Source organism: Hemitrygon akajei, chromosome 5, assembly GCF_048418815.1.
Source record: "Hemitrygon akajei chromosome 5, sHemAka1.3, whole genome shotgun sequence".
NCBI lineage: Eukaryota > Metazoa > Chordata > Chondrichthyes > Myliobatiformes > Dasyatidae > Hemitrygon > Hemitrygon akajei.
The window spans coordinates 160,149,827-160,164,959 of record NC_133128.1 but is presented as its reverse complement, the minus strand read 5'-3'; the positions used below and the strand labels follow the sequence as shown (position 1 = coordinate 160,164,959).

Sequence of the window (15,133 nt, the reverse complement as noted above, 5' to 3'; positions counted from 1 at the left end):
ACATGAATTTAAAATACTGCTGAAGGAGGAAAGAGGGATTACACTCCCCATACCATCTTGCTCATTCACTTCGTTCCACCATACCACCCTTCTCTGTCTTCTATCTCTCTATTCCTTTTGTTTATCTTTTCTTACCCTTTGCCTCCATTCCTTTCCATCTCCCTTCCAACTTCTCTTGTGCTTCATGCCTCCTTCCTGCCCTTCTTCCCTTCTAATGCTTCTCCCTATTTTGACTCTCTTTCCCTCCCCACTACCGGTTGCCATCCATTCCTTATGTTACCTCTCTCCATCTCTCCTTTCTGATTTGACAGAAGCCTGTTCTCTTTATTATCTACACATGTTGAAACAGGCTAGTGATTATGTGACTGAGAAAAGAGCCTTATCATGCTAGCGTCATAGCTCCCCTCATGTCCTCTCACATCATTCCTCCACTAAATCTAGCACGGCCATCCTTCAATCCCACCCTCTCTATGGCAATCAGGTCGACCTTCTCACAACTCTTTCATAAGGAGGTTTCTTCTGCGTTCTCTGCTCATTAGCTTCTAAACTCTGGTGGAAATGTTCTCTGTAAACATTCAGTCAATTATTTTAAAGGGTTTGGCAAGATTTTAACTTCTCTTCGTTTTAGTTAAAACAAAAGAGAGCCCGTCTATTCATCATGAATACAAGAGATTCTGCAGATGCTGGAAATCTTACTCTTGTCCTTACCTATCCCTTCATGAGCCTCTGTATCCAGCACATAATTCTCCATATCTTCTACCATATCCAACAGGATCCTATGACTAAGGGCATCTATCCCTCCCCCCACCCCCCACTCTTCACTTACTATAGGGATTACTCTCTACGTGACCCCCTTGTCTCTTCCCACTGATCTCTCTGCTGGTACTTAACCCTGCAAGCATAACAAGTACATTCACCTCCTCCCTTACCACCATTCAGAGCCCCAGACAGTCATTCCAAGTGAGGTGACACTTCACCTGTAAGTCTGTTAGGATCATCTATTGTATCCAATGCTACCAGTATAGCCTCTTCTACATTTGTGAGACTCAGTGATAGATTGGAGAACAACTTTGTTGAGCACCTTCACTCCATTTGCTGCAAAAGGCAGGATCTCCTGGTAGCCACCCATTTTAATTCAACTTCTCATTCCTATTCCAACTTATTAGCCTCCACTACTGCCACAAGTTCTTATGAAGGGTCTCAGCCTGAAATGTTTACTAATTCCTTTCCGTAGATGCTGCTTGACTTGCTGAGTTCCTCCAGCATCTTGTGTGTGTTGCCGAGTCTGTTCATCATTTTTTTGGTGTGCATACTCTCACATTTCTAAAATCATATTTGTGATTTTTTTTCCTGCTTGTATATTCTTTGTATAATAAGACCAGAACATTAAATAAATAGTTAAGCTCTTGAAGAAGCAATCCCAGAAAAATATATTATACTTAGCGCTCACCCAACGTACCATTTTCTCAAAGATGTTAACTGTTTTCCTGGCCTTCCATTCAGTTTGGACACATATCTACAAGTTCATGGTCAACTGTCACTTTAATTCTCTGTCACTATTCCATTCTGACTACTGTTCTAGCCTGGTTCAGAAACAGCACCTATCTTTTCGATTGAAAGATTACACTTTTTCTGAGCTCAACACAACACAAATTTTAAAGAGAGATTTCATAATTCCTATTCAAATTCCCTACACATTCTCCCTTTAAGACTATTGTTTTGTTTTGCTTTGCATTCCATTTTGTCACATAATTTCAAAGGCACAATTCTGTGGCTGGTGGAAATCTGGAATGAAGAAACAAATGTCCAGGCAGTACCTGGGCAGAGGAAAACAATTAACCTTTTGGATTGATAATCTTCTTCCAGAAATACTGCCAGACCTACTGAGTACTCCCAGTACCCATGGTTCCTTTGTATTAGGGAGCACTTTGTTCATGGTAAGCAAGTTATTGATTAATACTTACAGTGCAGCCATCTTCCAGCACTGTATATTTAAATCTGTTATTTCCTTCTGCTTTGATCTCAATGTCATTGGCACTCTTCAGAATCAATGCTTTCCTAAGCGTGCCAGTTTGGTCATCCATGTAAGCAATGCTGTTTTTACAATGGTAGGTAATATTTTGGGAAGCTTCTTTCGACAGGAGACGGAGGAATGTTGTCTGAATCATTACAGTATTTGGAGAATGCATCTTGTCCCCATAACTGAACTGTTGAGACAAAAACAATTTGAACAGTAAGGCTGTGAAGTTTCATTTCCACAATCATTAGAAACGGATGCTGGCAGATTTGCTGGATCAATAGCTTGTCTCACATTGATCTGTGTAGAACAATTTAAAAGGCAGTCAGAACCAATTGGAGACCTGTAGCCTAGACTTTATTGACACAGGTCTACAATTGACAATATCTACCAATGGTCATCACTTCTCCAATCTTACTGGATGGGGATAAGTTGTCCTTCTGGTTCAAAGTATCCATATTTGGGGGAGGGGGTGGGGAGTAGTGTGTGTGTGTGCGCGTGCGCGGGGGGATCTGAGGGTGGTTGGGGGTGGAGGAACAAAGTAATGAAAAACATTCCTCCCATCTCAGCTGACCATCAAAGATTTCAGGATTCCTAAATGTTTAACTGCCATCTTAATATTTTATTTTAAAGTGTTAAAGGCAGTATTTTTTGTTTTGCTTGTTTTAAAATTCATTTTTAGAGAGAATGTTACTTTCCCCTTTGCTGCCTTGCCCACAGCTTTACAATCCTCGTTGAAATCAATGGGGCCACAGACCTAACATTAGGTGTAACCTGGTGGAAGATCTGAAAGCTGACTCTCCATCAGATTTGCATGGGTTTCTTCGGAAGATGGAGCTCAGCTAACGGACTCCCCGGGTTGCAAATTAAACATACACGGCCAAATAATGGTGACTGAATTTGTGACCTCTATGATTTTAATAAGTGTTACTGGTTCTGCCCAGTCCTGTAATCTGGAAAAGTATTGATCAACCTTTCTACATTTAACTAGTTATGATTCTGATTTATTGTGGCTTTAATTAGGCAAATCAATTGAAAAGGAATGTCTTTACATGCAGTATAAAGGGATTAAAAAGCTTCTGTTCACACTGCAGTATTGTTTTCTTACCAATAGATGGTGATGATAATCTGCTTAATGCAATTCATAAATTTTACATGATGCCATATCACCATCTACTGGTCATCAGCAAACATTACAAGACTATGGCCATTTCACATGTTCACCATCAAACAGAATTTATTCCCCCCCCCCCCCCCCCATTCATCAGGATTGATGTTTGTATACTATTTAGCTAATCCAAGCTTAACTTTCAAAAATCTTTTTCATTTTTACTTTCAATGACTTTTTAACTGTTGTATGATACTAGCAATAAATAATTCTAAATTTATGACCACAGTGGAAGGTATTATTTAGTCAATCAAGTACACACCAGTTCGCAAAGCATTCCCCATCAGTCCTACTCCACTTTTCCCATTCAAATATATTCTCCCATATGCTCACCAGATTTCCCTGATTCTCCTGCCACCACATGCACCTGAGCCAATTGACAACAATTACCCACCAACACACCTCGAGAATATGGAAGAGAACTAGAGGCCCAGGGAAGCCCATATGATCTCAGGGAGAAGTTGAACTCAGGGACAGATTTGAGTCAAGTGTCTTAAGCTGAGCACTGCCCCTTGAACACCGTTTCAACTAACATGCTGTCTGAGTTGTGATAAATGAGGAGTGTTTGCTTCATCTTTGGACTGCCTAAGATTTTGCCGGAGAGTCGAATGACTTGATTCTGCATAGTATTTCTTAAACCCCTATGCTCTCAGAAATCAAGCCCTAGTCTGCTCAGCCACGTGTTCTAACTCAGGACCTTAAGTGCTGGCAACATCCTTTTTAATTTCCTTTGCCCTTTTCCCAGCTTAGTGATATCTTTCTTCTAACAGGAACTGTGCAGAATGTTATTGGTAAGGTCTTATATAAGTGCATCATAGTGTCTCAAATCCTGTACTTATTACCATGACTGATGAAGGCCAGCTTGCTGAACACCATCTTCACCACCCTGTCTGGCTGTGACACCACTCTCGGGGAACAATATACTTGTACTCCACAGTCTCTCAGGCTGTTACTACTGTTGCCTCTTAGGGGTCATCAAACACACTGCCCCCACCCAACCAAAAGATTCCAAAGAGATACTGTATACCTTATTACTTAGGGGAAAACTGCATTGTTATGCACAGAATTCAGATATGACAACTTTACTGTAACTCCAGTCTATGATGATCCTGAGTGCTTCCAACTCAAATTAAAAACATCTTGCTTGGAAACTTCTCCTGATTTTAACCACAAATAGAGTGCAGTTTGCACATAATGGATAGTACAATTCCTATCCTTGCAACTCACTTGTAATCCACCGTTCATAGAGTCACCAAACCATAAATGTCTATTGTTATCACTATTCCTTGTGCTCCACCAGGACTTGCGTGGGATTTCAGATGGGTCAGCAAATATACACGTCTCTCCAGTTTCCATGTTGCAGTATACTTCAATAGCGTCCTCAACACATCCCTGGTTTGGATCAATCCAGTACTTGCCTATAAAATAAAATCAGTTATTAAAGTACACCAAAGTAACCATATACAGTACAAGCTAATGGTAAAAAAATGCACTTTCCCTGTGTTCTGGTGTGAAAATAGAAGTCCCTCGGCTCTTCTCACTATCTTACCGAATACACTGTATGACAGACATCCCACCTCTCCCATAAGTTCCGGGAGTCTCCCGCATACTGATAACGGCTCCCTGATGCCCACAAATTATACACAATATCGCGGACATCGATCTTTTTGAGAGCGAGCGAGCGAGAGGGAGAGACAGACAGACCGAGAGAGCAAGTGACAGACATAGCGAGAGAGTGACAGAGAGAGCATCCTGATTGGTCTCTCTTTGTGCTAAGTAGACCTATCAGTTTTCTCTGTGGGCGGGCTTTGCAGTCGACCTCTCTCTCACTTTCATTGTCCACCATTCAGTTTAGTGTCCTGCAGTGCCATGACAAAGTGTTCCAGAAGAAGAAAATATAAAATATACTTCACCCCAGACTACACTAAAGTGTACTCCGGCCTAATAGGGGTCAAAAATAATGACAGTGTTGCTTGCTGCACTGTTTGCAACAGAAACTTTTCTATTGCCTATGGTGGGTTAAATAACTGTAAAAGACATGTTGAGGTGAGTTTAACAGGTGTCATTCGTTCATTAGCATAGCTAATGTTATTTAAACTAGCTGGCTAGCTGCTAAGGAGCTACTCTATTGATGTCCTATGTGATGAGGCCAAACTCCCTGTAGATTTGCAAAATGCTCAAATCTGCCAAGCAAGCCACAACACGGTACAGGGAAAGTCTACAAAAGAAATAGAGAAGCTATTTGCATTAGCATTTAGCTATTAGCATTGAGACGGCCAACAAATTCTCAACAAGGTCAACAAGGAATATATACACACACACACACACACACACACACACACACACACACATATATATATATATATATATAGTTTCAATGTGTGAGCAAATAAATTGTTGTGTTCTTTCATAATCAAATGTCCTGTATACATATACCCTTAGAGGTTAACCTGGGGAGGTGGGATGATATGGGGTTGCTGGGGGGCAGGGGTGGTGGTGCTACCTCCCTGAAATGAGTTTTTGCAGGGTGAGATGTCTGGTATGAATAATGATAAAACTTGATTCCAAGAGTAATATTTGAAACATTAGGATTTAACACTAGACCTGCAATTCACTTTTCACCTAACGTTTCCTCGGTCATAAATGGTAGAACATTGTACCTGTTATCTAGTCAGTCAGTCTCTCTCTCTCTCTCTCTCTCAGCTGATTCAAGCATCAATGTTATCTGACACTTTCGGTAACTTTAATTTGTTCCTCTTTTTGCTTTGGGGGAGGGTATCCCAGAACTCCAATCCCTTTACTGATTCGATCAAGGACTTGCGGTTCCTGAATGATTGACTAAAATTTGTAATGATGGTTCATGCAAGTAAAAGCAAGAAACCAACAGATTGCCCCACTTGTTCTAAACCATAATGTGGTTTCTAAATGATTACTCATTTAAAATTAATTAATTTGCAGAATTTGGAAGGGAGGTTTACCCTGTTATTATTCTCTGTGGATGTGTAGGTCTCTAATGCTTAAAACAATTCATTAAATTTTAAGTTTGAAATGTCTCTGAATGTTTCACAGAATTTAGAAATGTCCAATGTTTAGTACAGTTCATGTTAAATAGGAAGTTCCTTATTCTTTAAGACTTAACTGATCAATGGTCAATCACACCGAGCTTTGAAACAGAAATTCCTTTTCCATTGTTGGCTCTAGACTGGGACCAGAACACTGGCAACATGATGTATTTGCCTTCATTGGAACCAAATGTTTGGAAGTGAGTACAACTGGTTGTTGATATTCTTTTTATATGATCAGATCTTGCAGCCAAGGAGGATTTTCTCTCCAATATTTATTTTGCCAATGAAACCTTTTAGGCTCCCAAGTTATGGGACCCTTAGTCTCTTAAGTTACATCAATGGATTGAAAGCTATAATACTCCATCACAATCCTGCTCCTCCATTCCTGCTGCAGAGGAATATTGGGCTTACCTGTCTTGTTAGAACACGTAGATTCATTACCCACACCCCCTTCTGTCAATCAATACAGGTCCACTTCAAGGATGTGGGTCTGGCCTACTGTGTTAAGCTGTGCGGCTAGGCACAGCTCAAAGGGCATCTATAAATTCACCTATGACACCAGAATCACTGGTAGAATCTCAGATAGGGACAAGGAGTGCACAGTGGTGAGACAGGTTGGCCGGTTGAACAAAGAACATGGAACAGTACGGCAGTTCAGGCCCTTCATCCCATGACTTTGTACTGACCTTTTAATCTATTTCAAGATCAATCTAATGCGTCTTTTCCATGTTTCATGCACTTACCGCTCTCTGAGTAAATAAAAACTATCTCTGATATCCCTGCTGCATTTTCCTCCAGTCCCCTTAAAATTATGTCCTCTCTCATTAGCCATTTCCACCCCACAAGATAAAGAAAATGGCTGTCCACTCCACCTATGCCTCTCATCACTCTTGAATGGTACTGCACCAACAACCTTGGACTCAACATCAGCAAGACCAAGCAATTGATTAGAAAGCGTGAAAAGGGAAAAGTGGGACAACGCACACACACGCCAGTCCTCATTGAGGCTTCAGCAGAGGAAAAGGTGAGCTTCTGGTCGTCAACATCTCTGAGGATCAGTGTCCAGGGCCCAACACATTGATGCAGACGTGAAGAAGACATACTTCCGACTCTACTTTGTTAGGAGATTTGGTATGTCAGTAAACACTCTTGCGACTTTCTACAGATGTACAGAGTGGAGCATTCTGACTGTTTGCCTCCAATGCACAGGATCGCAAGAGGCTGCAAAAGGTTATAGATTCAGCCAGCCCCATGGGGCACAACTCACCCCATCATCAAGGACATCATCAAAAGCTGGTGCCTCAAGAAGGTAGCATCTATCACTAAGGACCTTCACCACCCAGGACATGCTTTCTTCTCAATACTCGATCAGGGAGGAGGTACAGGAGCCTGAAAACCCACACTCAGCAATTTAAGAATATCATCCTCTCTTCTATCATCAGATTTCTGAATGGTCCACAAACACATCATAATTCCTTTTTGGCACTATTTATTCATTTACTTTCTATCATAACTTAAAGTATTGTTATCTATTGCAATGTACTGCGGCTACAAAAGAATAAATTTCCTGACATATAGCCACAATACTAAACCCGCTTCTCATTCTGAGACCAGTCTTGTCCACCATGATCAATTTTAATCTGCAGGCAGAGGGGAGACCTGTCTAAGCAACTTGGGATTTCGTGCACTTTGCAGGTGAGATACGGTGTACATCACTGGGACCAGAATTGTATTTTAAATTGGTCCTACTTGGAGACATTGCCATGACTTCAGGTCTGTAAACCCTTCAGAAATGTAGAAGGCTTTCCTTCATGGAAACACTGGAATCACACAAAGCATGGTGTCGTCTCCCTCCTCATGGATCCTTAACCCTCTCTTTCCCCTCCCTCCTCAATTCTCAAAGTTCAAAGTACATTTATTATCAAAATATGTATACTATATACAAACTTGATATTTGTCTCCTCACGGAGACACAAAACAAAGAAACCGAATAGAACCCATTAAAAAAGACTGTCAAACACACAATGCATAAAGAAAAGAGCAAATCAGGCAAACTAAACAAACTAAACAAATAACATACAGAACTGAAGTTCATGAAAGTGAGTTCACAGCCACGAAGCAAGTCACAGCCGATCCAGGAGCCTATTAATTGCAGACCACAGCCTCAGTTCAACGCAAAGATCAGTAAACCTTGCCAAGCAGCAAGCTGAACACCAGCATGACCCGTCACCTCCTTCGCCTCTGGCTCTGACACCCTGACCTTTTCAGTCTGGCCCGGCACTTAAATTGGCCGAACCTTGGACCCGGGCTTGCTACTTTGATACGCTTTCGGGCTCAGGCCCTGCCACCTCAGCTCTGCCCCACTTTGGCTCGCTTCACTTTGGATCTACTGCTTCAAATAGGCTCCAAGTCTGCTCCAGCAATGGCCAAAGATTGGCTCATTCCTTGCTCTTGGGCCCAGGGCCCCACCACCTCGATTCAGCCCATAACTGCCATGCTGCAACTATCTGGCCTCTTTGAAACTTCAGTTCACACCACAAAAATACCAGATCATACAGGCGGTTCAAAAGCTCCGCTCCAAAAGGGAAGTGCCAGGCTATTGATTGCAGTGATTGTTTTCCACAAAATGTGTAATTAATAAAGTCATTAGTAGCTTTGTTTCTTGTCAGTAAGTCATTGCTGTGTTTCACCAGTGGCATCTTAAACCAGAATTCTCAACAATTATGTAATGAAAGGACTGGCAGCTTCTACATGAGAAGCACAAGTTCATCTATCCCAGGCTGTCACTTTTGATCTGACTCTAGTCTGCATTTAATCCATACGGTTCAGTGGATATTTTAAGTTTAACTTTGACCCTACTCCCCTTCCCATTGGTGGGGACCTTATTTTGTAATGCTGTAAAAAAAAATTTGAAGAAGATAAATAACTTAAAAATACACAGGAAAGCAAGGCATCAGTCCAGATACATACCACTTTTCTTCGCTGGGTGACAGAATAGAAGATCTTGGCAGGTTCGAGCTGGGTTCTTTCTTGAACCGTCTGGACTGCGTAAAGTTTCTAACTGACTGCTAAGAGACTTCAGGGTAGCGTCTACCCCAGAATCCATTGGGATGGTGTCAGAGGTCTCATCGGCATTGAGCACATCAAGCGACTCAGGGTCCATGCCGTAACTGAGCAGCATATCTTCATAGGCAGCAGTGGGAGGACCAGGAGGACCAGGGGGACCTGCTGGCCCTTCTTCACCTCGAGGACCCTACCAGCAAGAAAGTTAAGTGCCTATTAATAACTTCTAAATGCATTGTTATCGTATAAACCTCAAATTGATATTGGAAAAGCCTCAAATATTATCACAATTAAACTGGGCATTCATCAACTTTCATTTGCTCAAAGCATCCCAAAATAGTTTGCAGCCAACTTGTGATAGGAGTGGTTATAGTCTTGCTTGATGCTAGAAGGTTGTGGCTTCAAGTCCTGCCATGCTGAAGTTTTGCCCATTGGGCAAGGTGACAGATGAGACCTAAACTAGGTCCCTGTCCAGCTTCTTAGGGAGAAGTAAAATATTTCATGCAACGACTAGAAGAACAGGAGGCAAGTTATCCCTGGTTAACATTCTTCCCTCGATCAAGGTTACTGAAGTAGGTGATTCAGTCATTGCCACAGTTGTTTACAAAAGCTTGTTATGCACAAATTGGCAGCTGTCACTCCTATGTCAACAGTAGCTATGGACTGCAGGCACTTCACTAGCTGTTCTCGTTGTCCACGGGAATGGTACCGGAGGATTGGAGGGAGGCAAATGTTGTCCCCTTGTTCAAAAAAGGTAGTAGGGATAGTCCGGGTAATTATAGACCAGTGAGCCTTACGTCTGTGGTGGGAAAGCTGTTGGAAAAGATTCTTAGAGATAGGATCTATGGACATTTAGAAAATCATGGTCTGATCAGGGACAGTCAGCATGGCTTTGTGAAGGGCAGATCGTGTCTAACAAGCCTGATAGAGTTCTTTGAGGAGGTGACCAGGCATATAGATGAGGGTAGTGTAGTGGATGTGATCCACATGGATTTTAGTAAGGCATTTGACAAGGTTCCACATGGTAGGCTTATTCAGAAAGTCAGAAGGCATGGGATCCAGGGAAGTTTGGCCAGGTGGATTCAGAATTGGCTTGCCTGCAGAAGGCAGAGGGTTGTGGTGGAGGGAGTACATTCAGATTGGAGGGTTGTGACTAGTGGTGTCCCACAAGGATCTGTTCTGGGACCTCTACTTTTCGTGATTTTTATTAACGACCTGGATGTGGGGGTAGAAGGGTGGGTTGTCAAGTTTGCAGATGACACAAAGGTTGGTGGTGTTGTAGATAGTGTAGAGGATTGTTGAAGATTGCAGAGAGACATTGATAGGATGCAGAAGAGGGCTGAGCAGTGGAAGATGGAGTTCAACCCGGAGAAGTGTGAGGTAGTACACTTTGGAAGGACAAACTCCAAGGCAGAGTACAAAGTAAATGGCAGGATACTTGGTAGTGTGGAGGAGCAGAGGGATCTGGGGGTACATGTCCACAGATCCCTGAAAGTTGCCTCACAGGTAGATAGGGTAGTTAAGAAAGCTTATGGGGTGTTAGCTTTCATAAGTCAAGGGATAGAGTTTAAGAGACGCGATGTAATGATGCAGCTCTATAAAACTGTAGTTAGGCCACACTTGGAGTACTGTGTCCAGTTCTGGTTGCCTCACTATAGGAAGGATGTGGAAGCATTGGAAAGGGTACAGAGGAGATTTACCAGGCTGCTGCCTGGTTCAGAGAGTATGGATTATGATCAGAGATTAAGGGAGCTAGGGCTTTACCCTTTGGAGAGGAGGAGGATGAGAGGAGACATGATAGAGGTGTACAAGATATTAAGAGGAATAGACAGAGTGGACAGCCAGCGCCTCCTCCCCAGGGCACCACTGCTCAGTACAAGAGGACATGGCTTTAAGGTAAGGGGAGGGAAGTTCAAGGGGGATATTAGACGAAGGTTTTTCACTCAGAGAGTGGTTGGTGCGTGGAATGCACTGCCTGAGTCAGTGGTGGAGGCAGACACAATAGTGAAGTTTAAGAGACTACTAGACAAGTATATGGAGGAATTTAAGGTGGGGGTTATATGTGAGGCAGGGTTTGAGGGTCAGCACAACATTGTGGGCCGAAAGGCCTGTAATGTGCTGTTCTATTCTATGTCTATGTTCTATGTCACATGCACTTTGATATCTCAGATAAGGTAAAGATGTTCTGTAAATGCACGGCTGTCTTTCTTACTGTTAAAAACGTGGTCTCAGTTACTGGTTCAAGCATAGCAACCTCATGCCAGACAAGTTCCAACAAACAGCAATAATGGGTAAAATTTCAGAGAGCCAGTTCTAAAATGTTCTGCTTGTAGTCCTGCTGAAGGGTTTTGACCCAAAGTGTCGACTGTACTTTTTCTATAGATGCTGCCTGGCCTGCTAAGTTCCTGCAGCATTTTGTGTGTGTTGCTCAGATTTCCAGCATCTGTAGATTTTCTCTTGTTTACTTATAGTAAATTGTGTTTTATGGTGGTTATAATGACTAGATGGCTTAATATTAATTAGAACACAAAAAAAAAACAGAAGCAAGAGTTCAGTCACCAGACCCCTCCAGCCTGCCCCACTATTCAACATGATCATGGCCGGCCTGAAAACCTGTCCTGTGCCAGTTCCACACAATCTTTCAAATATTTATCTATCTCCGCCTTTAACTGCATCTAGCCTCATCCTCGGGGGAGGGGATAGAAAATGCTAGTGATTCACTACTCTCTATGTTCTGAGAGAAGAAATTTCTACCTTCCTTAGCTGTAAATAAGTAAGGGCTATGAAGCACAAATACAGGCCCTTTGGTCCAACTGACCTATGTCAACCAAGCTTGTCCTATTTGGCCGATATAAAGCTTTCCTGTTCCCATTCCCCTCAAAATGCCTTGAACATTGTAATTACATCCACCTCCATCCTAACTGTATGGCCATGTCCACATGTTTGTGACTTCCCAACATTGAAAAACATCTCAGTGTCTACCCTGTTCAGTACCCTTGGTATCTTGTATGTCTAGATAATGTTACCCTTGTTCTTCTACAGGCGAAGTTACAATTACAACTAAGAGAAAATCTGCAGATGCTGCAAATCCAAGCAAAACACACAAAATGCTGCAGGAACACTCAGAACCATTAACTTCATCTCCTCCATTTCACGCATGTCTACCCTCACCCTGCCTTTCTGCTACCCGACCATGGATAGGTTTCCTCTTGTCTTCACCTACCACTCCACCAGCCTCTGCATCCAGCACATAATTCTCCATTATTCTGCCATCTCCAGCAGGATCCCACGACCAAGCACAACTTTCCTTCCTTCCCACTTCCTGCTTTTCACAGGGATCGCTCCATACACGACACCCTTATACATTCGTCCCTCCCTACTGATCTCCTTCCTGGCACTTATCTTTGTAAGCGGAACAAGTGCTACATCTGCCCTTACACTTCCTCCCTCACCACCATTCAGGGCCCCAGACAGTCCTCCCAGGTGAGGCGACACTTCACCTGTGAGTCTGTTAGGATCATCTACTGTATCCAGTGCTCCCAATTTGGCCTCCTGTATATTGGCGAGACCAAATGCAGATTGGGAGAGCGCTTCACCGAGCACCTACGCTCTGCTGTCAGGAAAAGTGGAACCTCCCAGTGGCCACCCATTTTAATTTCACTTCCTATTCCAATTCTGACAAGTCAGTCCATAGCCCCTCTACTGTTGCAATGAGACCACACTCAGGTTGGAAGAACGGTACCTTATATACCATCTGGGCAGCCTCCACGATGAACATCAATTTCTCGAAATTTTGTTAATGACCAACATCCCCCCCCCCCCACCATTCCCCATCCCTATTTCCCTCTCTGACCTTATCTCCTTACCTGCCTATCACCTCTCTCTGGTGCTCTTCACCCATTTCTTTCTTCCATGGCCTTCAGTCCTCTCCTATCAGACCTCTCCCCCCTTCTCCAGCCCTGTAGCTCTTTCACCAATCAAGTTCCCAGCTCTTTACATCAGCCCTCCCCCCCCCATCCCAGTCTCACCTATCACCTTGTGGTTCTTCGTCCCCTCCCCCCAACCATTTTACTCTGACCCCTCAACTTTTTTTCCCGTTCTGACGAAGGGTCTCAGACTAAAACAACAACTGTACTCTTTTTCACTGATGCTGCCTGGCCTGCTGAATTCCTCCAGCATTTTGTGTTTGTTTTGAAAAGCAGATCTTTTGCTTATCAAATCTGTAAAAGAGGTTGAGTAGAAATTTGAACTCAAAACCATAGTTTCTCAAAACATTGAGAAGTTATGATTACCCCCTGGATTGGTGATTACCTTCTTGCTTACGATTACAACTGCTCTTTGGAAGTAGGTATTTCATAATAGTCCTTTTAGACTTGCCAATGGGTAAACTACTGATGCAGCGTACACACTGTCCATTCCTGTTGAGTACCATCATGCACACTTACCTCGGGGCCAGTCTCCCCCACAGTCCCACGCGTTCCAGGTGGTCCAATGGGTCCAGGCAGTCCAAGGTGACCTTCTTTTCCAGGAGGCCCAACTGGACCAGGAGGTCCCTACAGGAATATAGCATTTTAATTGATATTGTGAATGATTTGAAGATTATGCATTATATCTTTCAAAATATGCCAACTGAAGCACAAACATTACTCTTCTTTACTACAACTTCCAGAACATGAATTGTTCCTTTAATACCTTAGGTTCAAACTCAAAATGGTGCTATCATTGGTTAGAAGTGATAGAAAATATATCTTACAATGCAATTTTTTTTGAAAAATGCAGAAATATGAGAGAACAGAAGAGAAATTTGTTCTTGATCATTTATTTTAAATGTATTTATTGTAGTGGCTTTTGGGTCATCTCTTACCTTGACTCCAATGGAGCCAGAAATTGACATGTACAGTACATATATGTGTAAGGCTCTATTGGTAACCTAAGTAGTGCTTCAGTAGATTTAATGCTAAGGTGAGGTGTATATGTATTAACCTCAGTGACAAGAGCATGCTGTCATACAATTCATATATACAAGGATTGCTACAGGAGGAAATTGATGCAATTCATTGAATTATTTCTTTGTTCACAGGATATGGGTGTCAATCAGAAGGCTGGAATTCATTGTCCATTCCTGAGAGACTCTGAAAAATGTTTGGCCACTTCAGAGGATAAGGACAGCAGTGAACTCGATGGGTTTCGACAACCATCCATGAGATTTATCATCCCTTTGGTTGGTTTATTTTTGCATTCCAAATCTACTTAGTTTGTTGGACTTGAATTGCTCAGCTGCCTTGGTGCAGTGTAAGTTGTCTGGATTAGTTACCCATGTTGAGATTAGAAAGAAACTTGTGGAGTGGCCGTTTTTGCATTCTGCCTGTTCTGGTGATATTGCATGAATAGAAACACACTTACTCTGGGACCAACTGGCCCTGGAATTCCTGGACCACCTTGCTCACCAGAGGTACCCTGAAGAGAGAAGAATGGATTAGTTTAATCTTTTGAATAGAAGAAAGACATTCTGGCCAGGACTTCCACATTACTACGTGTTCATTTCATTGGAAGGAATGTGATGTATACGTGCAAAGCGGGAACCATATATCAAGTTCGCATTATTTTTCTAGTATCATAATTATCAAGTGAAATATGATTGAACATACAAAGACTTTATCATCAAAAATCAGCGAGTTGTTTTGTTTAAATCTTCCTTCTCGCTGTGAAAGGGTGACATCTCTCTGTTATTTCTATTGGGGAGGGAGGGAGGGAGATATATATAGTGGTAAGGTGCCCCCTGCTTTACGAATGTTCATTTTACGCCACTTTGCTTTTACG

At 42.5% G+C, this 15,133-nt stretch overlaps 1 protein-coding gene across 1 annotated transcript in view; it reads right to left on the bottom strand.

The window, feature by feature from the left end:
• Positions 1-15,133, bottom strand: part of LOC140728382 (uncharacterized) — a 257,199-nt gene that overhangs the window by 3,021 nt on the left and 239,045 nt on the right. The window contains exons 49-53 of the mRNA XM_073047008.1: positions 14,717-14,770; positions 13,759-13,866; positions 9,221-9,503; positions 4,413-4,603; positions 1,965-2,207 (exon numbers count right to left, since the gene is read on the bottom strand). Coding sequence (XP_072903109.1) covers positions 1,965-2,207; positions 4,413-4,603; positions 9,221-9,503; positions 13,759-13,866; positions 14,717-14,770 — 879 coding nt within the window. The remainder of the gene's footprint in view (positions 1-1,964; positions 2,208-4,412; positions 4,604-9,220; positions 9,504-13,758; positions 13,867-14,716; positions 14,771-15,133) is intronic.